The sequence below is a fragment of the Chiloscyllium punctatum genome, chromosome 47 (assembly GCF_047496795.1).
Source record: "Chiloscyllium punctatum isolate Juve2018m chromosome 47, sChiPun1.3, whole genome shotgun sequence".
In the NCBI taxonomy this organism is placed as follows: Eukaryota; Metazoa; Chordata; class Chondrichthyes; order Orectolobiformes; family Hemiscylliidae; genus Chiloscyllium; species Chiloscyllium punctatum.
The window spans coordinates 14947029-14974524 of NC_092785.1; the positions used below are offsets into that span (position 1 = coordinate 14947029).

General features: G+C 41.7%; 1 protein-coding gene across 1 annotated transcript; it reads right to left on the minus strand.

Moving 5' to 3' along the window:
* Positions 1-1683: 1683 nt before the first annotated feature.
* Positions 1684-26193, minus strand: LOC140468516 (NAD(P)(+)--arginine ADP-ribosyltransferase 1-like). Its single transcript, XM_072564600.1, has 3 exons — positions 26130-26193; positions 19311-19467; positions 1684-2567 (listed from the first exon to the last, which is right to left on the minus strand). Exons 2-3 carry the CDS (start codon positions 19363-19365, stop codon positions 1741-1743), a joined length of 882 nt encoding a protein of 293 aa, XP_072420701.1. The 5' UTR covers positions 19366-19467; positions 26130-26193; the 3' UTR covers positions 1684-1740.
* Positions 26194-27496: the final 1303 nt, after the last annotated feature.

Below are 27496 nucleotides of genomic sequence, written 5' to 3' on the forward strand. Positions count from 1 at the left end.
CATCTGGGCTTACAGAGATACACAAAAAAAAAACAAAAATGACAGCACATGCATTGTTCCTATTACAGTTGAACAAATATTATCTGGTTCATTCTTCAGTGCAATGCTGGAGTAATCACAGTCAACTTGCCAGTATAAAAGTTGAATTAAGCTTGGCAGTTAACTGTCTGTCATTTCTTTTAAAATGTCTATTGTCCATGGCAACCATGGCTAATGTCAGCCAGAGCCTGTTTGCCAAACTATCTGAACTCTCTTTACATGCGGCATGCAACAGTAAATTTCAAGTACATTGATATTTATTCAGAACAGATTTTTTTTTCATGCACTATTATCAAACACGAAGAATGCACCATTAATTATATACCATCCTGTATCCAGATTAGATTATATTGCTAACAGTGTGGAAACAGGCCCTTCAGCCCAACAGGTCCACATCGGCCCTCAGAAGAGCAATCCACCCAGACCCATTTCCCTACATTTACCCTTTCACCTGACACTATAGGGCAATTTAGCATGGCCAATTCGCCTAACCTGCACATTTTTGAACTTTGGCAGGAAACCGGAGCAAACCCACGGTGACACAGGGAGAATGTGCAAACTCCACACAGACAGTTGCCTGAGGCGGGAATTGAACCTGGGTCTCTGGCGCTGTGAGGCAACTAACCACTGTGCCACCGTGCCACCCACAGTTATCAAGTATCGATAATCAAGTATGCTATATAACGCATGTACCATTTTCTGTTAATTATGTACCGCATTCTACCAATTAGCCAGAATTGATAACCAGGCATAAAGGATAAAGCATAACATATGCAGTAGCATATATAACCATGCACATTTTATGAGCAAGCATTGGTAATCAAGTACACTATATAAAACATGATGCATGCAAGGCCAGTTGTATATCATGCACGATTATCAAGCATTGATAATCAATTATGTTATGCAGAATATGAATGGTGCTCTATCAGTTATATGCCACGTAGTGTGGATTAGTGCGCATTCGTAATCAAGCATATAATGCAAAGTTAAAATTGCACACTTACAGGTCTATGCCAAGCATTATCTGTTATCAAGCATTGATAATCAAGCATGACAATTTAAATACCATTCTCTGTCTGTTGTCAAGTATGTTGCATAACATAAATCATGTTCTTTTGGTTATTTACTAGGCATATCCATTAATGAGCATTGATAATTAAGCGTGTAAAATAAAGCATGAAGTAGGCACTACCATTTATCTATTATGCACAATCTATTATCAGCCATTGGTAATAAAGTATCTTATACAAAACATAAAGCATACATTCTTAGTTATATATCATTAACTATTGATTAGCGAACATTGATTATCAAGCATATAAAAACCTCAAGCATGTATCATCAATTACATGACCGGCACATTTATCAAACATCGATAATCAATAATATAATATAAAGCACGAAGAATGCACTATCAGTTCAATAACGAGCACTTTCTATCATCACGCATTGTTACTCAAATATCTTATATGAAACATGGAGCATGTTATATCAGTCATATAATATGCACTATGATCAAGCATTGATAATCAAGCATGCAATATAAAAAATGATGCAAAATTATCAGTTACATGCCATGCACTAATGATTGCGAGAATTGTTAACCAATAATGTACTTTAAAAATTGAAGAATATACCATCTGTATGCGCCATGCACTATCTATTATCAAGCGTTTATAAACAGTTAGCTATCAGCCTCTAATTGCTGATACAGGAAGGTTCTATGCCTCGTAAGAGCTGACCAAGTTTGGAGCAGTTGATGTTCCTTCTTTTGACTTTGAATGCGCCATTGCATGTGTCAACTGTCACCCTGATACCCTTGCTCCTTCTCGAAACAAGTTTAATCTTGATCCACTTCTTACTGCCTTTCTTTTCCCACTGCGGCGTGTCTTCAACTTCAAAGACCTCGGTGGGTGGAATCATGACTTCTTCTTCATGTTCCATGTCCGAAAATTCACGGATGAGCACTCCCAGCCTCGTCCTTATTTCGAATAGCGTGTTAGCATCCGACCTGCTGTTCATGAAGCTAATGGCTATTGAACGCATTAACGAGGTCGAAGAAAACTGGCCCAGCCGGACTTCCTCTCCCTTTGTGGCGTTGAATACGATCCGAACTCCCCTGAAGGTGATGCGCTGTTTTTGCTGAAACTTAGCTAGTGCTATAGAGAGGAGATAATGGAAACCTTTGAAGTGGAAGTTCGTTTGATAGATGGCGTCGCTTGCTCCATACTTTCTGGTGGCTTCATTAAATTCCTCATATAACCTGGATTCTTGAGTGTAAGCATTTATAGCCATCAAATGCTCCCTGCGCAATCCTGGTGGCATAATGCAATTTTGCCCCAAGCTTCTGTTTGCAAGTTCCCATACTTCAAGGAAATCTCTTCGGTCTTGCCATTCCTTTCTGATATAATCAATTGCTGCCTGGTCGGTGATGTCGTCCTGGGTGAATACATAAGCGGCCGAATTCTTTGCCATGTCCAGTTTGACACATTTTCCCGTAGCTTTCAGAGCAGACGTTCGCTGGTCTGTGAAAGAAAGTGGATTTTCTTTCGGTCATGCTGCCATACCGTAGATACAAATGTGTCGGATCCCCATTGCCTCAATTTTATAAACCCTACTAATTCGATGGTGGAAAGCAACTACGTTATTCTGCTATACAATGTACTCTATTGCAATCAGATGGCTGCTTCTACAGCAAGGCTGAACTCGTACCCTGTCATTCCCACTTGTGCCCTTCGGGAGAGACAGCCCATGTAGAATGTCCAAAAGTGGCCAATTTACTGGGAATCAGTATCGGAATCAGACCTTTACTATTGAGGCATAAAATCACGTAGGTGATTCTAGAACTGCAGAAAACATTAGTTAGGCCACAATGTGCAGTTCCGGAATCCACATTTTAGGAGGGGTGTGATAGCACTGAAGAGAAGATTCAACAAGGTGTCTCTTGTGCTATGATTGATACATCATCAGTAATTAAACATGTCATATAAAGCATGCTCTATCAGTTTTCTATCATTCACTAACTGAGATAAAACATTGACAATTAAGCAGTAATACTTAACATGATACATGCATTATCTGTCATTTACCATGCCCTCACTATGAGCAAGAATTGATAATTAAGTATGTCATGTAACAAAGAAAGCATTCATTACCAATTGTATTCCATGCACTACCTATTATCAAGCATTAATGATTAAATGGTCTCATCCCAATATTTAAGTAAGAAAGCAATATATTTCGTTCCATGCTGAAAAATTTTCCTCCCTGTTAAGCATGAAAGTTTCAGCTATGGACAGACGAGGATTGTTGTCCTTGAAGTAGAATAGGGGACCTGATTGAAATGAGTAAAAATATCAGGGATACACATAGGGTAGACTAGAAGAAACAATTCCTCTTGCTGGATGAATTAGTGACCAGGGCATATCTTTAAAATAAGCGGTAGGAGGGTTCAACAAAACGTGATGGAATGCTATTTTACTCAGAAGGTGTTGAGAATCTGGAATCACTGCCTGTATGCTTGGGAGACGCCTAACACCTAAACAGAATTTAAGAAGTATTTAGATGTATACTTCGATGCCAAGGCAGTTAAGGCTCTGGGTCAAGGCTGGGAAATTGGATTAGAATGGTTAAGGCGTTTTTGTTTTGATTAGCACAGAGTCGATGGGCCAAAGGGCGTTTTTTTGTGCTATAGACCACGATGACTCTAGACTCAGATAAAAAGAAAGTCAATTATATCGGTCTACCAGGGCGTTAATGTGAAGGTGGGCAAGTTCACATCTGGCAAAACATGAGGCAATATTCACTCTCATTTGACAATCAAGTGATATCATTTTAAATATTTATTCACAATTCAACAGCATTAAATAGTATGGGGCTGTGCGACAAATGTAGTGCAATTTGAAACTGCTCATTGTATTACTGACACAGTCGAAGAGGGCTGTGTAAAGTTCTGGTGGCTTTCACCGTTGGATTTGAAGTATTCAAGAGAATGATCACCATCCTGATTCCTGGAACGAGGTACTTTTATGATGTAAAAAATAGGAAAATCGAAGCACAGGAAAAGGAGTAGTTTATTCATCCCCTCTAGCCTGTTACACCATTTAATGAGATAACCTGCGGTCAAACTGTTGTATACTTGCCATTTGGCCTATATTCATTAAAAGCTTTGGGTGCGGGATGGAGTGAGTGAGCATGTGAGTCAGAGAGTGAGAGAGTGCATGAATGAGGAGAGTGACTTCATGCTTTGAGTGAGCCATACCGTGCCAGTGAGTGAGGGACTGAATGGAAGCGATGAATGAGTGAGTAAGTGAGTGAGAGAAAGTTTGGGAGTGAGTTAGTCAACGAGAACAATGAGTGATTGAACGAATAAATGAAAAGGTGATTAATGAACGAATATTTGGCGCTCAGTTCAAGGCAGTTATATAGTGGGAGTCAGTGAGTGAGTGTGGGAGGGAGTGGTTGAGGGAGAGCGAGATTGAGTAAGTGAGTGAGAGCTAATGAATGAGGGATGAGAGAGAACATTGAACAATACAGCGCAGAACAGGCCCTTTGGCCCATGATGTTGTGCCCAACATTTGTCCTAGCTTAAGTACGTATCCATGTACCTATCCAATTGCCGCTTAAAGGTCACCAATGATTCTGACTCTGCCACTCCCACAGGCAGCGCATTCCATGCCCCCACCACTCTCTGGGTAAAGAACCTACCTACCCCTGACATCCCCCCTATACCTTCCACCCTTCACCTTAAATTTATGTCCCCTTGTAACACTCTGTTGTACCCGGGGAAAAAGTCTCTGACTGTGTACTCTGTCTATTCCCCTGATCATCTTATAAACCTCTATCAAGTCACCCCTCATCCTTCGCTGTTCCAATGAGACAAGGCCTAGCACTCTCAACCTATCCTCGTACGACCTATTCTCCATTCCAGGCAACATCCTGGTAAATCTCCTCTGCACCCTCTCCAAAGCTTCCACATCTTTCCTAAGGTGAGGCGACCAGAACTGCACATAGTACTCCAAATGTGGCCTTACCAAGGTCCTGTACAGCTGCAACATCACTTCACGACTCTTGAATTCAATCCCTCTGCTAATGAACGCTAATACACCATAGGCCTTCTTACAAGCTCTAGCCACCTGAGTGGCAACTTTCAAAGAGCTATGAACATAGACCCCAAAATCCCTGTGCTCCTCCACCTTACTAAGAACCCTACGGTTAACCCTGTATTCCCATTCTTATTCGTCCTTCCTGTTTCGAAGGGTGACAAAGAATTTAATTAATGGTATAGCAGTGAATATTGTTTAAATAAATATTATTAAGGCTTTCAACCAAGTTCCTCATGGTACACTCATCCAGAAGATTAAAGTGTATGGGATCCACCATATATTGACCACGTTGATTCAGAATTGGCTTGGCATAGACGGTAGACAGTAATAGTGGAAGGGTGTTTTTCAAAGCTAGAGGTCTGTGACTAGCGGTATTCCATACGGATATGTGGTTGGATCGCTGCTGTTTGTGCTATATATATATATATAAACGACTTGGTTGAAAATGTACGTGGATGGTAAGATTGCAGACAACACTAATATTGATTGAGATGTGGATAGTATAGCAGTTTGTCAAATGATATAGATCAATTGCAGATATGGGTGGAGAAATGGCAGATGGATTTTAATCCGGGTAAGCGTGTGATGCTCCAAATCAGGGAATTAAATGTTAAGGCATGCAGGTATACAGTTAATGGCATGTTGCGAAACAGCATTGATGTACAGAGTGATCTTGGGATTCTAGTCCATACTTCCCTGAAAGTCGACACACAGGAGATAGGGTGATAAAAAAAAGACACATGACCTGCTTGACTTTATTGTTTGGGAATTTGAGTGCAATAGCCATGGTGTCATGCAACAGCCTTATAAGACTTTGGCTAGGCCTTACTTGCAGTACTGCATTCAAATATTGTCACCAGTTTGCAGGAAGGATATGGAAGCATTGGGCAAGCTGCATGGATTAGATGGTATGAGTGATAACGAGGGGCTGGAAAGATTGGGTTATTTTCCCGGGAGCAGCAGAGGTTGAAGGGAGACTAGATAGAAGTCTATAAAATTATGAGATGCATAGGTAGAGTTGGCAATCAGAATTTAGCTCCCAGAGTTGAAATGCCTAATATTAAGGGGCGTGTACTGAGGATGATCGGGGAGGTGTGAGGGGCATTTTTTTAATACAGAGATTCATAGGAGAGTGGAACACGCTGTCAGGAGTGGTGATGGAGGCAGATGTGATAGGCACGTTTAAGGGACTGTTGATAAGTGCATGAATATGCGAGGAATGGAGGGGTATATACAAAGGGCAGGCAGAAAGATTTGTTTACTTTTGCGTCATGTTAGGCACAACTTATTGAGCTGAAGGTCTTCTGTTGCTATTCTGTTCTTTAACATAAACAAAAATCGTAGCAATGCCTGTGGGATGAAATCAAACCTAGAATTTCAGTCGAGAGACACTTCCTCAGAACTGTCACCTTCTATGTTTTATGTCCTATGACTGAGTGAGTGAGGTGAGAGGGTCGGAGAATGAATAAATGCCAGTGCGTAAGGGAGAGTAAGAGTGAGTGAACCCCAGTAGTGAGTGAGCACATGTTATGAGTTAATAAATGAGTGAGCTAGTGTGAGTGAGTGAATGTATCAGCGAGTGAGTGAGTGAAAGGATGAGTGAGGGGGTAAATGAGTGGGTGAGTGCCAGTGAGCATGTGAGTGAGTGTTTGACTGAGTGAATGATTTGCCAGTGAGTGTCAATGAGTGTCTGCTAGTGAATAAGTGAACGTGTCAGTGAGTGCTTGAGTAAATGAGTATAAGCCAGTGAGTGTATGACTGTCAAGGAGGAGTGATGAGTCATAGGTGTGTGTGTGTGTGTGTGTGTGTGTGTGTGTGTGTGTGTGTGTGTGTGTCAGTGCATATGGGAGTGAGTGCCAGTGCGTGAGTGAGTGCCAGCGAGTGAGTGCAGTGACTGGCTGGATAGATATTTGAATGCATACATAAGTCCCGGGTAAACTGCAGCATATTGTATGCGGAAGCCTGGTGGTAGGTTTCGAAGCATGTATGGTGGATCAATTTTAGCTCGGGTCAAGGAGCCCAGGTAAGGTAATGCGGTCACATCTGGGGAATTGCACTGCTGGATGAGATTTGGTTGGGAGTGAGGATGATGGGGTGAATACTTCTGCTAATCACTAAGCAGCAGCATAGACTCAGCTTTGGAATAATTTGAGGATACCTCTTAAGTTAACCATCACATCGTGAGCTTAAATCCCCCGACATTGAATTCAGTTTTTAATTTAAAGGACAGGATCATGGCATTGGAAAGAAAAAAAACAGAAAGCATGGGGAATCCCAGCATTTGTACAGAGGGACAAGCAAAGAGTAACGGTTTTGAGGCCTGTGACACTTTGAAACAGTGCATTTGTGCAGACGAGGATTTCCAATGTTTCTGAGTGCACCATGTTGTCTCTACAGACAGTGATCTGTCACTGTGGCGATAATTTAATATCAGCACCAGAGTATTAGAGAAATTCATACAGCGACAACGTTCCAAAAGTGAATGTCATAAATATTACAATGCATGATGTTCATAAGACTGTGGGGAAATGAAAGAGTAATAGTTGGCTTACTCGGTTAACCGTTCCATTATGCACAATCAGATCCTTACTTGTTGTGTCTTATTATGCTCTTATTATCATTGAAGGTTGTTGGCAGGTAGATTGGAACCCAACAGCGAGATAAAGAAGAAGAGTGACTGCACTGCAAGGTTTAATTTAGCTTTCTCTCCACAGACGTTTGCCAAATATGCTGGGTTTATCCAGCAAACTCTGCTTTTCGTTTTAGATTTCCGGCGTCTACAATTCTTTTTTTTTTAATTTATTGCACAAATAAGAGAAATACACTCCTATTGGCACCCACCAATCGATAATCACAGAAACCTGGTTCAGGCAACTCTGTGGATTTTTGTTTTTTGTGCTGTATTTATTAAGAAAGGAAAATTACATAATACAAACTTGTTTTCACATAGTTCTGAAAACGAGCAGACTGTCTAATTTGTAATTGGATGTTAAAAGAGACGAAATAAGAACAATGAAATCTCTTATTGGTTAGAATAATTATGCTGAATTAAAAGAGCTTTGACAGGAGTAATCTTCTTCAAAAATGTTAATGCCCAAAGTTCTTGCTTGGTTTGGCTGCAGGCGAGAGTATTGTGTGCAGATTTGCAAGACACATCATAGGAGAGATGAGACATAACTAGACGGGGTGCAGAGGGTATTTAACAGGATGTTTCCTTGTGCTCGAGAATTTCAGTTATGAAGAGAGATTGGACACACTGGGTGATATAGACATAAAGTCATAGTCCCGATGCCAATCAGGCATCCAAATCTGATCTGGTCCCATTTGTCAGCATTTGGCCCATGCCCATCTAAACCCTTCCTATGCATGCACCCATTCAGGATGTTTTTTAAAATATGCTCATTTCAACAATGCACCAACCTCAGCATGACAGTATTACCCCTACTCCCCCCACCCCCGCCCTAGATGCTTTCTAAATCAGCCCCCTCTCCTTAAACCATTGACAACTAGTCTTGGACTCTTCAACCCAGGATAAATGACCTTGGCTAAATGACCTCGTTCTTGCCGTCACCATCCGACGAAAAAGGCTCTGATTATCTTATGTGTGCTCAATTAAGTCACCTCTCAAACATTTTATCCTCTAACGAAAGTCACTCAGCCTTTCCTCATAAGACAATTCCTCAGTACCAGGCAACACCCTAGTAAATGTCCTCTGAACCTTTCACAAAGCTTCCACTTCCTTCCTATAACGCGGTGATCAGAACTGTACACAATAAACCAAGTGTGGCCACACCAGAGTTTTAGACAGTTGCAGCATCAACTCGTGGCGTGAAACACAGTCCTTCTACCAATAAAGGCTCACACACCGTATGCCTTCTAAACAAACTTATCAACCTGAGTTGCAACTTTCAGTGATCTATACACATGAACACCGAGATCTCTCTACTCATCTACTCTACCAAGACTCTTAACATTTGCCCTGTGTTCTTTATTCTGTTGATCATTCCAAAGTGAATCATCACACACTCTTCCACAATAATCTCCTTTGCTACCTCTCAGTCCAGCTCTGCAGCTTATCTATGTCCCTCTGTAACCTGCAATATAGAACATAGAACATTACAGCGCGGTACAGGCCCTTCGGCACTCGATGTTGAGCCAGCCAGTCATAACAATCTGAAGCCCATCTAACCTACACTATTCCATGTACGTCCATATATGTATACAATGACGACTTAAATGCACTTAAAGTTGGCGAATCTACGACCATTGCAGGAAAATCATTCTATACTCTGACTACTCTCTGAGTAAAGAAACTACCTATGACATCTGTCCTATATCTATCACCCCTCAATTTAAAGCTATGCCCCCTCGTGTTCGCCATCGCCATACTTGGAAAAAGGGTCTCCCTTTCCACCCTATCCAACCTTCTGAATAGCTTATATGTATCTATTAAGTCACCTCTCAACCTTCTTCTCTCTAATGAAAACAGCCTCAAGTCCCTCAGACTTTCCTCGCAAGACCGCCCCTCCATACCAGGCAATATCCGAGTAAATCTCCTCTGCACCCTTTCCAAATCTTCCACATCTTTCTTACAATGTGGTGACCAGAACTGTACACAATACTCCAAGAGTGGCCACACCAGAGTTTTGTACAGCTGTAGCATAACCTCATGGTTCCGGAACTCGATCCCTCCATTAATAAAAGTTAAAACACTGTGTGCCTTCTTAACAACCCTGTCAACCTGGGTGGCAGCTTTCAAGGATCTGTGTACCTGGACACCGAGATCTCTCTACTCATCTACACTACCAAGAATCTTACCATTAGTACAGTCCTTTGCATTCTGGTTACTCCGATAAAATAAATCACCTCACACTTGTCCGCATTAAACTCCATTTGCCACCTCTTAGCCCAGCTCTTCAGCTTACCTATGTCTCTCTGTGACCTACAACATCCTTCGTCACTATCCACAATTCGACCGACCTTAGTGTTGTCTGCAAATTTCTAACCCACCCTTCTACGCCCTGATCCAGTTAGTTTATAAAAATGACGAAGAGCAGTGGACCCAACACCGACCCATGCGGTACAGCACTAGTAACTGGACTCCAGGATGAACATTTCCCATCAACCATCACCCTCTGTCATCTTTCAGCAAGCCAATTACTGATCCAAACTGCTATATCAACCACAATCCCATTCCCCCACATATTGAAAAATCGCCTACTGTGGGGAACCTTATCGAACGCCTTGCTTAAATCCATATACACCACATCAAACGTTTAACTCGCACCTATCTGTTTGGTCACCTTCTCAAAGAAATCAATAAGGTCTGTGCGGCACGACCTGCCCTTCACAAAACCGTGCTGACTATACCTAATCAAAGTATTCTTTTCTAGATGATTATAAATCCTATCTCTTATAACATTTTCCAACACTTTACCAACAACTGAAGTAAGGGTCACTGGTCTATAATTACCAGGGTTGTCTCTACTCCCCTTCTTGAACAGGGGAACCAGATTTGCTATCCTCCAGTCTTCTGACACTATTCCTGTAGACAATGACGATTTAAAGATCAATGTCAAAGGCCCTGCAATCTCCTCCCTAGCTTCCCGGAAGATCCTAGGATAAATCCCATCCGGCCCAGGGGATTTATCTCTTTTCACACTCTGCCGGATGTCTAATACATCCTCCTTGTGAACCTCAATCCCACCTAGTCTAGTTGCCTATATCTCTGTATTCTCCTCGACAACATTGCCATTTGCTAGAGTGAATACTGTTGAAAAATATTCATTGTGCTTCCCTTATGTCCTCTGACTCCACACGCAACTTCCCACTACTATCCTTGATTGGCCCTAATCTTACTCTCGTCATTCTTTTATTCCTTAAATACCTACAGAAAGCCTTCGGGTTTACCCTGATCCTATCCACCAACAACTTCTCATGTCTCCTCCTGACTCTTCTGAGCTCTTCCTTTAGGTCTTTCCTGGCTACCTTGTAATCTTCAATCGCCCTAACTGTGCCTTCACATCTCTTCCTAATAGAAGTCTTCTTCTTCCTCTTTACCAGAGATTCCACTTCCTTTGTAAACCACAGCTCCCGCGCTCTACAGCTTCCTCCCTGCCTGACAGGCACATACTTATTTAGGACACTCAGGAGCTTTTCCTTGAATGAGCTCCACATTTCTTATGTGTCCATTCCCCGCAGTTTCCTTCCCCATCCTATGCTTCTTAAATCTTTCCTAATCGCATCGTAATTGCCTTTCCCCCAGCTGTAACTCTTCCCCAGTGGTATATACCTGTCCGTTTCTGTCACTAAAGTAAGCATAGCAGAATTGTGATCGCTATCACTAAAGTACTCACCTACTTCCAAGTCTAACGCCTGGCCAGTTTCATTACAGTACCAAATCTAATGTGGCTTCACCCCTTGTTTGCCTGTCCACATACTATGTCAGAAGCCCTCCTGCACACACTGGACAAAAACTGACCCATGTATAGCACTGTTCCCAGTCAATATTTGGAAAGTTGAAGACCCCATGACAACTAACCTGCCTCTCTCACTTCTATCACGAATCATCTTTCAGCGGTATCCACAACTCCACCGACCTTCGTGTCATCCAAAAAGTTACTAACCCATTCTTCTATGCCCTCATCCATGTAATTTATAAAAATGGCAGGCAGCAGTGCCCTTGAAACAGATCCTTGCGGTACACCAGGAATAACTGAAGTACGGGATGAACGTTTCCCATCAACCACCACCCTCTGTCTTCTTTCAGCAGCCAATTCCAAGCCGCTAAATCACCCTCAAACCCATACCTCTGCATCAGTGTCATAGCCTACAGTACGGAACCTTATCAAACGTCATACTGATATCCATATACACATTAACCGCTTTAGTGGCATCCACCTGATTGGTCACAATCTCAAAGAACTCAATAAAGTTTGTGAGGCACGACCTACCCTTCACAAAATCGTGTTGACTGTCCCTAATCAACTTATTTCTTTCTGGATGGTTAAAAATCATATCTTTTATATTCCTTTACAACACTTTACCCATAACCAACGTAAGGCTCACTGATCTATAATTACCAGGGTTGACTCTACTCCCCTTCTTGAGCAAGAGGGCAACATTTGCTCTCCTTCACTCTTTTAGCACTATTCCTGGAGATAATGACATAAACTTCCCTGGCTTCCTAGAGAATCCTCGGATGAATCTCATCGGCCCAGGGAACGTATCTATTTTCACACTTTCCAGAATTGCTAACAATTCCTCCAAGTGAGGCACAATCTCGTCGAGTACAGTAATTGCATCTCAGTATTCTCCTCGACAGATTGTCTTTTTCCAGTGTGAATACTGACAAAAAAATCATTTAGCGCTTCTCCTATCTCCTCAGACTCCACGCACAACATCCCATTACTATCCTTGATTGGCCCTAATCTTTCTCTAGGCATTCTTTTATTCCTGATGTACCGAGAGAAATCTTTAAGGTTTTCCCTGACCCTGTCTGCCAATGACCTCTCATGTCCCCTCTTGGCTCTTCTTGGATCTCTGTTTAGGTGTTTCCTTGCAGTCTTCCAACATTCAAACATTTAACTGAATCTTCACTTCTCATCCTAACATAAGCCTTCTTCTTTCTCTTGATAAGAGACTTAACTTATTTAATAAACTACAGCTCCTCGCTTGACCACTTCCTCCCTGCCTGACAGCAACATACTTGTCAAGGAATTGCTGCACCTAATCCTTAAATAAACTCCACAGATCAATCGGGCCCATTCCCTGCACTTTCGTTCCCCAGCCTATGCTTCCTAAATCTTGACTACTTGCATCATAATTGCCTTTCCCCAGCTATGACTCTTCCACGGCGGTATATGCCTATCCCTTTCCATCGCAAAAGTAAAGATAACTGAATTGTAGTCATTATCACCAAAGTGTTTACTTACATTCAAATCCAACAACTGGCCAGTTTCATTACCGAATATCAAATCCGATGTGGCCTGGCCCCTTCTTGGGCTGTCTACATAATGTATCAGGAAAATATCTTGCACACCTTAGACAAAAACTAACTCATCTAAATTATTCAAACTATCGTATTTCCACGCAAGATTTGGAAAGGTAAAGTCCCCCATAACAACTACCCTGTTACTCTCGCTCATATGCAGAACAATCTTTGATATGGTTTCCTCTACATTTCTGGTACTATTCGGAAGCCTACAGAAAATTCCAAACAGGGCGGCCTCTCCTTTTCTGTTTCTAACCTCAGCCCATACTACCTGAATAGACGAGTCCTCAAACATCCTTTCTGCCATCGTCAAACTTTCCTTGACTATAAATGCCACACCTCTGCTCTGTTCTTATTAAAGCATCTAAATCCCGGAACCTGCAACAACCATTCCCGTCCTTGTTCTATCCAAGTCTCTGAAATAACCACAACATTGAAGGCCCAGGTACCAACCCATGCTGCATGTTCATCTACAGTTATTCCGGTTGCTCCTGGTTTTGGAGTAGACACACGTCAAACCAGCTTCCTGTTTGCCACTGAACTCTTGCAACCGTGAAACCTTATTTCTGACTTCACTACTCGCATCCTCTTGAACAATGGAACTATTAGTTCGGCCCCAATCTGCCTGCTGAATGAATTTAATAACTCCCGAAGAGCATTCGGCAATTTTGCCCACAGAATATTGGTACCCCTCTGTTTCAGGTGTAGACCATCCTGTTTGTAGAGGTCTCACCTACCCCAGAATGACACCAAGTTATCCAGGTATCAGAAACCGTCCCAATTGCACCATTCTTGTGGCGACGTGTTCAATTCTTCTCTCTTCTTATGCCTTGCCTCGCTAGCACGTGGCACGGGCAACAAACCAGAGACAACAACTCGGCTTGTCTCAGCACTAAACTTCCAACAAACGTTCCCGAATTTCAGCTTTACATCCCCAATTCGTTTCCTAACTATGTCGTTAGTGCCTATGAGGAGCATGTCTTGGAGCTGCTCCCCCTCCCCCTAAAGGATCCCTAAACCATGATCCAAGGCATCACGAACCCTGGCACGTGGGAGGCAACACACCAACCATGAGTACTTCATATTGTTGGATCATTGGAAGATTTTTTCGGTTCGAAGTGACCTGTACAAGATGGACGTGTTGCATGAGAATTGGTAGGGGGCTGGATCATTGGAAGCAGTTTTAGGTTCGAATTGACTTGCAGAAGAAGGACGGATTGCACCTAAATTGGTAGGGGACTAATATACCTGCAGGGAGATTTGCTACAACTGCTTGGGAGGATTTAAACTACTAAAGTGGGGGGTGAGAACCAGGGAGATAGTAAGGAAAGAGATCAATCTGAAATTATTACAGTCGAGAAAAGAAGCGAATCAAACATTCAGGGCAGGCAGGGACAAAGCAGAGAATAAAGTAGGACATATCAATTAAACTGCATTTATTACGATGCAAGAGGCTTACCAGGGAAGACAGATGAACTTATGGTATGGTTAGAAACCCGGGACTAGCAATTACAGCTACATGGTTCAGGGAAGGACAAAACTGGCCACTTAATATTCCAGGATACAAATGCTACAGGATAGGCAGAAAGGGAGGCAAGAGAGGAGGGGTGTGGCGTCTTTGATAAGGGAAAGCATTATAGCTGTGCTGAGGTTGGATATTCCCAGAATACATCCAGGAAATTTATTTGAGTGGAAATGATAAATAAGAAAAGGGTGATTAGCTGGAATTGTATTGTAGACTCCTTAAGAGTCAGAGGGAAATTGAGAAACAAATTTGTAAGGAGACCTCAGTTATCTGTAAGAATAATGGGGTGGTTATGGTCAGGGATTTTAACTTTCCAAACATCGAATGGGACTGCTTTAGTGTTAAGCATTAGATGGATAGGAATTTGTGAAGTGTGCAGAAGAAATTTTTCTGATTCAGTATGAATCACCAACTAGAGAAGGTGCAAAGCTTGACCTACTCTTGGGAAATAAGGCAGAGCCGGTGACTGAGGTGTTAGTCGGGGAGCACTTTGGGGCCAGCAACGATAATTCTATTAGATTTTAAATAGTGATGGAAAAAGATAGACGAAATCTAAAAGTTGAAGTTCAAAGTTGGAGAAAGGTCAATATTGCCAAGAACTTTCAAAAGCTATTCGAGGCAGATATTCACAGGTAAAGGGACAGCTGGAAATGGGAAGCCTTCAGAAATGAGATAACGAGAGTCCAGATGCAACATATTCCTGTCAGGGTGAAAGGAAAGGCTGCAAGGTATGGGGAATGCTGAATGACAAAAGAAATTGAGTGTTACGAGAAGGAAGGAAGCATATCGCAGGCATAGACAGGAGAGATCGAATGAATCCTTCGACGAGAATAAAGGTAGTGGGAGTATACATGAGAGAGAAATCGGGGGGCAAAAAAGGGACATGAGATAGCTTTGGCAAATCGTGATAAGGAGAATCCAAATGTTTTTACAACTGCGTTAAGGACAAAAGGGTAACTAGGGCCCCACAAAGATAAGCAAAGTGACGGCATTTGTGTGTAGTCGCAGGAGATGGGGGAGTTACTAAGCAAGTATTTCGCATCAATATTTAATGTGGAAAAGGATATGGAAGATATAGAATGCAGGGAAGCACATGGTGACATCTTGGAAAAAAAAACCCATAGTTCAGAGGGAGAAGTGATGTATGTCTTGAAACGAATAAAAGTGAATAAATCCCCAGGAACTGATCAGGTATAACCTAGATATCTGTGGGAAGCTAGTGAAGTGATTGTTGGTTCTCTTTCTGAGATAATATATCATCGATCGTCATGCCAGAAAACTGGAGGTTGAGTAACGTGATGCCACTGTTTAAGAAAGGTGATAAGGACAAGCCGGGGACTACAGACCAGTGAGCCTGACGTCGAAGGTGGGCAAGTTGTTGGAGGAAATCATGAGGGACAGGATATACATATATTTGGAAAGCAAGGACTGATTAGTAATTGTAAACATGGCCTTCTGCGTGGGAAATCATGGCTCACAAACTTGATATATTTTTTGTCGAAGTAACAAAGAAGATTGATGAAGGCAGATCGGTAGACGTGATCTATGTGGACTTCACTAAGGTGTTCGACGAGGTTCCCAATGGGACACTGGTTAGCAAGGTTAACTCTCATGGAATAAAGGGAGAATGAGCCATTTGGACACAGAACTAGCTCAAAGGTAGGGGACAGAGGATGGTAGTGGAGAGTTTTCTTTTCAGACTAGAGGCCTGTGACCAGTGGGGTGCCACAAGGATCGGGACTGGATACACTACTTTTCATCACTTATATGAATGAACTGGATGTGAGCATAAGAACTGTAGTTAGTCAGTTTGCATATGACATCAAAATTGAAGGTGCAGTGTTCAGCAAAAAATGTTACCTTGGATAACAATGGGATCTTGGTCAGATGAGCCAATGGACTGAGAAATGGTAGATGTAGATTAATTTAGATAAATGAGACGTGTTGCATTTTGGGAAAGCAAAACTTAGCAGGACTTATACGCTTAATGGTAAGATTCGAGGGAGCGTTGCTGAACAAAGAGACCTTGGAGTGCAGTATCATAGCTCCATGAAAGTGGAATCGGATGTAGATAGGAGAGTGAAGAAGGCGTTTGTTATGCTTTCCTTTATTGGTCAGAGTATTGAGAACAAGAGTTGTGAGGTCATGTTGCGTCTGTGCAGGACATTGGATATGCCACTGTTGGAATATTGTGTGAATTTCTGGTATTCTTCCTATCAGAAAGATGTTGTAAAATTTGAAAGGTTTCAGAAATGTTTTACAAGAACGTTGCCAGGGTTGGAGAATTTGATCTTTAGAAGAGGTTGAATAGGCTGGTGCAGTTTTCGCTGGAGCGTCGGAGGCGGAGGGGTGACAACAAAGAGGTTTAGAAAATCATGAGGTGCATGGATGGGATAAATACACAAAGTATTTTCCTTGAATGCGGGAGTTCAAAACTAGAGGGCATAGGTTTAGGGTGAGAGGGAAAAGATAGAAAAGAGAACTAAGGGGCAACTTTTTTTACACAGAGCATCTTACGTGCATGGAATGCGCTGCCAGAGGAAGTGGTGAAGGCAAGTACAATTGCAACATTTAAAATGCATCTCCGCGTGGTCTATGAAGAGGAAGGGATTGGAGGGATATGGGCCGGGAGCTGGCAGGTGGGACGAGATTGGGTTGGGATATCTGGTCGGCATGGACAAGACTGAAGGGTCTGTTTCCGTGCTGTACATCGCTAAGACTCTATGTATGTGTGAATGTCTCGTTCCCATATCTGCCCCCGTAAATATGGAGTCCCCAATGACTAATGCTCTGCTCTTCTCCTCCTTCCCTTATAAGCAACAGGGACAGACTCTGTGCCAGAAACTTGTGCCTCGTGGCTAACCCCGGTACCCAACCCCAGCCCCATCCCCGCAACAGTGGACAAAATGATATATTGTTATTGAAGGAATAGTCCACAGGGGATCCCTTTCCGTCCCCTGACTGTAACGCATCTGCCTTTTTCTGGTGCTTGAGGTGTGACTACCTCCTTATAACTTCTCTCATAACCCCTTGTGCTTCCCGAATAACCCGAATATCATCTTTTTCGGCAGCACTGTCCACGGTCCTAACATCTAGTCGTTCCCTGGAATGCCTTATCAAAATGCAACACCTCACATTCATCCAAATTAACGGCCACCTGCAATTCCTCATCCCACTGGCAGAATTGGTCAAGGTCACATTGTGCTGTGAGATAAACATCTTTGCTTATCACTACACAATCAAATTCATTGTTAACTGGAAACTCACTAACCATACTTCTGATGTCCACATCCAAACCATTTATATAAATAGAGTAGTGAAGATTGTGAGAGAACTGGTTGAAATGCATAAAATTTGTCACGACATTAACGGGATAGATAGATTTAAGAAAAGCCCCTCCCCCTTGATGGATGGATCAATATTCGGTGGCATGGATTTCAGTAAGGGGCAGACGTTTTCAGGGAATGTAAAGGAAAGGTTTTTCACCCAGAGAATGAACGGAATCAGGAACTCACTGCTTATCAGGGTGGTAGAGGCAGAAACCCTCATTCTATTGCTGAGGTGTTTAGATGTGCACTTGCATTGCCAAGGCTATGGGGAAATAGGTTTGAATAGTTAGCTGGTTGGTTTTCACTACCACAGACATGATCAATCGAAGTACCTTTTACCTGTGCTATCGATGAGTTAAGAATGAATGTATCTGGGTGTCCAGTTTCATCGTTCACACTAATCTAGCGCAGAAGTGAAAGAAGTAATCAAGGACTGGTTTTTGACTGCCACACTCGCCTGAAGTTAAACGTAGTAAGCGATTTGGATAACCTCCAGCTGAAGTTATCTGTCAGACTGAGTGGATACTACCTGTTTCTACCTTAACAAACTGCATTAGAATAGCTTCCTTTGGATAATCTCTTCACCCCAGGGACTGGTTCTGAGCTGGCTCGTCAGAGTCCATAGAAGAAGAAAACAGAACAGCATTCGTTAATTTTTAAGTGCAAACCATCCGATGCAGTCAGTTTGCTCATTGGCCTAAAAGATTGGCTTGCAATGTCATGAATTGCAGAATCCTGAAGGTGCAGAAAGAGGCCTTTCGGCCCATTAAGTCTTAACCAATCCTCAGAAGGCCACCCCATCCAAACCAAATAATGCAATCCACCTAACCTGCCACAATGCTGGACACTACAGGGGAATTTATCGTCCACCAAACGTACACATATATAGACTGCAGGAGGAAACAAGAGCAATCAGCAGGAGCGCTTGAGGTCAGTGAGAGAAGGTGCAAAACCCCACGCATTCCTTCATCCGCAGCTAGGGTTCAACCCGCAACCTTGGACCTGAAAGGCAGCATTGGAAAACACTTAACCACCGTACCGGACGCGAGCAGCAAGCGTTCAACTCCTGTTCTAGCCGAAATTACCACGAAGGGCTCTCTTTCCTAAACTCACAATTTGCCTGAGGCATGGTAAACTCGGGTATTTTAACAGCAGTCACGTCTGTTTAATCAATGAGCAATCGGTAATGGTGACTTTACCTTTAGTGCTCAATTCCAGAATCCTTCAACAACTGGAGAATGCTGGTCCATTTACAAGACTAGTAACATTAACCAAATATATTTCTTTTGACCTTACTGCAGACAGAAAATACTTACTCTGCAAACACAGAGAGAGAAGAAGGATTTTCCACAAAAGCTGCATTCTCATCATCTTTGGTCTGACTCTTGGAGAAATTATTTCTCAGATGTCTTGTTTCTCCTATATTGCCCACTCCTCCACGTTTCACCACAGAAATGAACTGTCGTCGTCAATCTTGAAATGAAATGAAGAGGAAATGTCAAACACCCAGCATGTGAAATAGCACAACGGAAGTCGATCACAAACTAACACGGAAAGGTGGTGCTATCATTCTTGTGAAAATTATGTGAAAATTCCACGCAGCAAGCTGCAATCTCCCTAATTTTTGCCCATTTTTCTGCCTGATGGTGGGAGAAGTAACAAGTACACTGGTGGCAATTTTTCAAAACTTGTTGGACGCTGGCGCAGTCAGAGCAGATTGGAAAACAACAAATGTGACACCATTGTTAAAAAGCGAAATCAAAACAAGTTGGTGAATTATAGACCAAGTGTCTTACTTCTGTCGTGGGGAAGATGCTAACGTCTATTATTAAGGAAGAAATAGTAAGGCATCTCATTAGAATTTGTCCCGTTGAGCAGACACATCATGACTTCATGAAAGGCAGGTCATGTTTTACTTTTTTTGGAATTCTATGCAGATATTACGAGCAAGGTAGACACGGAGGCCCCAGTGGATGTGGTGTATCAATATTTCCAAAAGGCCTTCGACAAGATCCCACAAAAGAGGCTGCTGCATTAGATAAGAATGGATGGTGTTACTATTAAAGTATTAGCATGGACAGAGAATTGGTTGACGAGAAAGATGCAAAGCTGGGGATAAATGAATGGTATTCTGGCTGGCAATCAGTGACTAACGGTGTGACTCAGCGATCAGTGTTGGGACTGCAACTTTTCGGAATTTATATAGCTGATTTAGAGTTGGGGACCATGTGTAGTGTGACACAATTTACAGAAGACACTTAAATGAGTGGCAGAGGAAAGTGTGCAAAGGACTGTGAAAATGAGGGCAAAGGTCTAGCAGAGAAATACAATGTTAACAAATATTAAGTCATCCATTTTGGTAGGAGCAACTGTAACTATGATTATAACTATAATGGCAAAAAGATGCAAGATGCTGCTTTGCAGAGGGACCTGGGTGTCCTTGTGCATGAATCGCAGAAGGTTGGCCTACAGGTACAACAAGTAATTAGGAAGATAAATGGAAGAATGTCCTTCATTGCTAAAGGGATTTAGTTTAAATGCAGGGAGGCGACGTTGCAGCTGAACTGGGTGATGGCGAGTACCTGGAGTACTGTGTGCAGTTTGATCTTTTTACTTGAGAAAGAATATACTGACACTGAAACGGGTGCAGAGGAGGTTCACTATGTTGATTCCAGAGTGGAGGGGGTTGGTTTATGAGGAGAGACGGAGCAGACTGGAATTAAATTCATTGGAAGTCAGAATAATGAGGAGGGATCGTTTGAAACACATACAATTATGGAGGGAATAATTAGATTAGAAGTACAAAGGATGCTTCTACTGGCAGGTGAAACTAGGAAGAGAGGGCATGCCTTGAGATTAGCGTGAGCAGATTTGGGACTGAATTGAGGAGGAACTCCTTAACCCAGAGGATTGCAAACCTATGGCATTCCTTACTCAGTGAAGTAGTTGATGCTATTTCAGTAAACGTTTTAAAAGCTAAGATAGCATTTTTTGAACAGTAAGGGAATTAAGATGGACGGTGAGAACGGGAATATGTGGATCTGAGTACACGAACAGATCATCCATGATCTAATTGAACAGTGGAGGATGTTTGAAAAGCCAGACGGCCTACTCCTGCTACTTTTTTTTATTTATGTTCAAAGTAATTTTTTGGTTATCTTTTGTCCAAATACTATTTTTAAACTCACTATTTAATTGAGTTTTCACAATTTTACCAGGCCTCACAATAGCTTATTGCGCCTGAATAATTATCAGAATTGCTTTCACGATTGTTTTCTGTGAGCACCTTCTGCTATAGACACTGCTGCTAATGAAAAGCGATCCTTTTTCGCCATTTACTTGATTTGAACACTTCATGTTTTGTTGTTTTTTTTTAAATGATCTGAACTTTCTCTGTGAAATGCAACATCTCCATTTCCTGTCCTAAACTGAAGTCTTCTTTTGCACCGTGCCAGTAAACCCATCAAATTCTTTGGCTAGTATCCAATATACAATCTCAGATTGTCACAGAGTTACACAAATTGGGCTCAAGTTAATTTATCAAAAGTTAGCAAAACACATTTTATTTATTTACTGTGTACCTTCACTCATAAAGGTGCATTACAATCAACTCACCAACGTCTCCTGGTTTCTCACAAGTGAAGTATATCCCTCTCATATCCATATGAATGAATAAACAATTCCAAAATTAAGTGGTCCTAATCTGGCTTTAACTGTGGGTTCATTTGTTAAGCAAGTTTTGTTTAAAATGGCATCTCGTGAACAGGTGCTCTAGATAGACTGGCAAAAATTATATATCTCAAAACTCTTGAATTTACTGTTTAATCATGTTGTACCCGTCGGGTGTAAGTGAGAAGTCTCTGCGCCGTAGCTTCTTCCTAAGGCAAAGTTGCGTTATTATTTAAGTGATTTATGCTATAAATAAAGTTTAAGCAGCGATGATTTATGCTCCACGCATTACATTCCAATTACTAGTGTGTATTTTATAAATGATTATATCGACATCTGGATCAACTGGTATATTTGATCAAATGGAATTTTTGCTGAACTACAGCATACCAGGTCCCGTATGTGCCAGATAATAAAAAAAAAGCTTGCTGTGCATATTCTTTCATGGTAGTTACTGCATCGTGGATTTCAGGGTTTGAGTTAGTAACTAGTTGACTTCTCTATGTGTCTGAGGTAAATAATTGACAAGTATGTGTTTCTGTAAGCATGGTGGTTTCTTTTGAAAAGTATTTTGAAGGCTGCCTAGAGAGTGAATGGGTTCCGATAAAATTATGCCCTTCTGCTAACTTAAGATTGTTTATGACCCAGCACAGGACCCAATGTTTTGCCGGAGAGGTCTGAAAATATATTGGTTTTCAGTTTGCTGAGGGATCCTTAGTTAATTCAAATCAATCTTTTGTTCAAATCTTGAAATTCTAGTCGTTTTCATTTTCAGTCCTGTGAAAGTGTTCGAAAAGATAGAAGTACTAAGCAGTTCACCAAAAAACAGAAGGTCAGAGCGAGTGAGCTTCTTAGATGGATGCAATAGAACCAAGCACTCGTAGAAAGAAATCAAGTCACCGTTGACTCTCTGGGACTGACGAAGATGAAGTATTGTTTTTCAGTCAGATGGAAAAGCAAAACCCCGGTTATTAAAAGTAAGAGTGGTGAGGTTGACGTGCCTGAAAGCTTCAGGAAGACACTGTCGCAGCTTCCAGTTTGAAACCTGAAGTCTCATGTGTCGATAAAAACACCGAGGTGTTGATTACAGTGGCACTGGTCTGTGTATTAAAGAAGTCATGTTTGCATGCTTTACAAGAAGTAGAGTTTAGTATTATATACTAGAAAGAACTGGGTGCGATGCAAATTCTGTGTGCATTTGCTTTTACTTGACAAAGGAGCTTTCTAAGATTAATATTGTTGGGAAGTTCTTTTTAAAAAACTTAATTATTCTTCTTTTTACTGTATAGCGTGAGATTTCATTGACCTGCTAGTACTGCTGTAATTGACTTTCCAAATGTCGAGCACATTAAGAATAAAGGGGGATGTCACAAGAGTGACAGAGTTCATGGTGCCTCTGTCAACATCAGCAATGTATCTGGTGCCAGTGTATTTTGGAGGAAAATAAGAAACATTTTGATCTTCGAAAGAGTGCTGAACAATCCTCTGATGATGGTAGGGAAGGGGGAAAAATGGATACCCGGGTATCAAGAATGATTTCCAATTGTCTCTGGCTGAGACGTTTTCGACAGATGGCTAACGCAGCATTGATCCAAGACTTAAAAATATTAAATTTTACCGTTGGGAGGCGGGCAGTGAGAGAGGGAGAGGTTCCAGGGGAATGAACCATCTTCTTCTTTGATGAAGACCTGGAGATTTCTGACGACAGACCGAGGAAAGAAAATCAATTTGTTCCTAACATAGAACTACAAAGCTTTGGGCAAAGCAACAGAAAATGATGTCAGTTTGGTTCTTTTGACTGGGGCAGAGTTGAAGTGTCGAAAGGCCTCCTTTCTGTGATGTTGATCTGTCAGGTCCAAAGATTTAAAGCATCGCACTATCAATCTAAAGTTGTCACTTCTGATTCTCCAAACTACCAAAGAGATTTTTGGTCATTCAATCATCATGGTCGCAGCTCATATAATTCCTGTGTTTGTCTAATTAACTAGGATATTCATAAAACTGTAAGATATTGATGCAAAATTAGATGACTGCGCCCATCCTGTCTGCTCGACCACTTGATCATAGCTGATCATTTTCATGCTTTCTCCCCTTGACCTTTGATCGCCTTACTGATCACAAACTGATACATCTTTGTCTTGAATATACACAATGACCTACCCACCACAGACTTCTGTGACAACGAATTCCAAAGATTCACTACCCTCTGGCTGAAGAAATTCCTCTTCATGTCAGTTCGAAATCGTCGTCCCTTCATCCTAATGCTGCGCCCTCGGATCCTCATCTCTCCTATTGTTGCAAACATCTTCTCCAGTCCCACTGTATCCAAGTCTCTCGGTATTCTGCAAGTTACAATGAGATCCCCCCTCAAATTTCTAACCTGTGTCTTCTACTGATCCAGAGTTCTTAGCATCTCCTGATATGATAAGCTCTTCATGCCCAGAATCGTTCTTTGAAACCTCCAACTATCCCTTCAAACTCAACATATCTGCTCTTAAGTACAAGGCCCAAAACTGATCATATATTTTAAAAGTAGTCTGACGGGATTCGTATACAGACAAAACAGTATATCTCCGGTGTTATATCTTGGCCGTCTTGAAATGAATCCTAACTGCCAACTGGACCTGCTTGTTGGTATTAATGGAATCATGAATTAGGACTAACAAGTCCAATTATACGTCATATTTCTGAAGCCCTTTCCCATTCAGAAAATAGTCTGTGCCTTTATTACTCCTTCTGAAGTGTATAGTCTCACACTTTCCTACATTAAAAGCCATCTGCTACTTTTTATGCCCTGTCTCCTAATCTGTCCAAGTCGTTTTGCAGCCGCCTCACCTCTTCAACGCCACTGATCACTCCACGTATCTTTGTGCCATCTGCAAATTTTGCATGTTACCTTCAATTCTTTTGTCCTAATCGTTAATACATTGAATCCAAAGTGGTGCTTCTAACAACCTGAGTAACCTATCAGAAACCTTCCTCAAGTACCTACATTCGAAATTGTTATTGCCCACTTCCAAAGCCAATATGGGTTTCTACTTTTACTGCGATTTCTAATCTTTCAGTTTGCATTGTTAGTAGATAAATGGTATGACTCTATTTTATCTTACTTTGTTTTGTAATGAATATCAGTTTTGTTGTTGAATCAGAATCCGAAGCGTTGTGGCTCATTGATTAACACTGCTGCCTCACAATACCAAACAGCTGTATTCGCTTCCAGCGTTTGGATGACTGCCTTTGTGGAGTTTGCACATTTTTCCTGCGTCCGTATGGTTCATTTGGGGGCTTCTGATTCCCCCCACATCTGAAGTTGCACAGGTTTAGTGATTGGTCATGGTTCGTGCAGGATAGTAGGGATACGCTGAATTTCCGTGGGATGCTCACTGGAGGTTTGATGCAGACTCGGATGCTGCCTGAACTGCTGTACTCTTCCAGCATCACTAATCCAGAATCTAGTTTCCAGCATCTGCAGTCATTGTTTTTATCTCAATGGCCAAACAGCACTTTTTCAAATTTTAGAGACGTTATGATTCTATTTTTATTATTAAACAAGAGACCACGTTGTGAAAACATATCATATAAAGTTGTAATCTTTCAAGCCAGGTTCATGTCTTGTCCAAAAATAGTACAGGTTAAATTCTTTTCAGTGTGAAAACAGGCTATTCGGCCCTGTAACTCCACACTGACCACAGAGGAGTAACCCACCCAGGCCCACTCTCCTACATTTATCCGTAAATGGTGCACCTAATGATATGGGTAATTTAGCACGGTCATTAACCTGGACATCTTTGGATTTCGGGAGGAAACTGCAGCACCCATAGAAAACTCACAAAAATAAGAGGAGAATGTGCAACTCCGCACAGACGGTCACCCGAACTGGGAATTTAACCCGAGTCTCTGGTGCTGTGAGGCAACAGTGCTCACTACTGAGGAATCGTGGCATCCTGGCACAAGCATGTTCTGAGATCATACAGCACCAAGATTCATCATTCCTGTCTCGTGGCTCATAGACAGAGCAATTGCCCTTCTGGTAACTTAACATATTATGCAGTTGACAGCAGTCAGAAAACATTGCAATCATGACAAGTCAACAAGCGTTTAAGCCATTAAGTACATCATCCTGGGATTATTGACCCCATACTAGTTAAATACACACATCTACGCATCCAAGTCCTAAGTAAGGAATAAAAAACTATTTACCTTATTTCTTAAAGACACAAAATAAAAGTCCATAACTTGCTAATTATCCCTGAGTATTTGAAATTGTATTTTTGGATCGAGAGTTTTAGAGGAGGCAATGATTGTATTATTGCATAATCAAGAGAAGATTAGTCCAGACGCCCCTGTGATTAATCCAGAGGTCTGAGTTCAAATCCCAGTATGACAAATGGTGGAATTTTTAAATCATTTTTTTAAAATCCCAACCATTCTTGATTGGGGAATTATTCCCTAGTTTCCGTCCTTACCTTGTTTGTCCTATTTGTGACTCCAGATCCACAACGATATGGTTGACTCTTAACTGATGTCTGAGGAAATTAACAACAAAAATTAAATGGTTGTCAATAAATGTTTGAATTTGACAGTGAAGCCCACATCCTGTGAATGACTAAGTAGCAACAAAAGGCCACCCTGCCTTCAGTCACAGTTGTGACACCCAGCGTTCACACGTTCATTGACATCTAGATTCATAGAATCCCTGAAGTCCAGAAAGAGGCAATTCAGCCCATCCATTCTGCATTGACCACCAGAAGACTATTCCATCCACCCCATCCTCACAAAAAACACATCCCTTAATATATCACTGCAATTTATCATGGCCATCCCACAAAACCTCCCACAAACTCTTTGAACAGGGGAGAAAATGCACACAGACATGCGAGAACATGAAAACTCCACACTGGTAGTCACCCAGGTTTGGAATCAAACCAGGGTAGCCAGCCCTGTGAGGCAGCACTACCAACCACTCTTCCACAGTGAATCTCTATTATTCTCAACTAAAATTTCCAAACCCTGTCTTTCGCAGTGGGACTTTACCCCAATTCTTTCATTCTGTCCTCTGGCTACCAAATTATAAAATCCTACATTTTTCCAAAAATTCTCAGTTCCAAAGACAAATCATATCAGATTCAAATCATTACTGGTTAATAAGTAAAGAGCCCAAAGGATGCCGGACATATGTTCAAAATTTACTGAGTGTCAGGAATCCGAGGGCAATAGGTGAATGGTACTCCATAACTGGAAGCCTTGTGTCCATGATTTTGCAGAGTTAGGTTTCTGTTCTTTGTCATTTGATTGGTACACATGTGGAAGGTTTGATCAGTAGTAGTCACAAATGATACACAAATTAGTGACGTGGCAGATGGCTATAAACAAAATTAAACCAGAAAAGCGACAGGTGATACATTTTGGAAGAACTAACAAAGTAAGGAAGTGCATACTGAATGGAGTAGGCTCAGGAAGCCGACAGGATCGGGCAGACCTTGGTGTACAAGGCTACGGACACTTGAAAGATATCATGCAAGTTAGAAACGTGGTTCAGAAAGCATTTTGGACATTTATTTTTCTCAATCAAGGCACTGATTACAAGTGAACGTTGAATTATGGTGGTAGCTGTGCACAGCACTATTTTGGTCACTGTTGGAGTAGTGTGTGCAGTTCTGCTCACCGCCCATGATGTTATTTCGAACATAACGCCCAATTAAACAAATTCCTTCTGCCTTCCCCGGTCAATTTCCTTCCATTCATTACATATTCATGATCTTATCTAAAATTGCTTTAAATGCTATTTATCGTATCTGCCTCCACCGTGTTCCACACTCCTGCCACTCTTTGT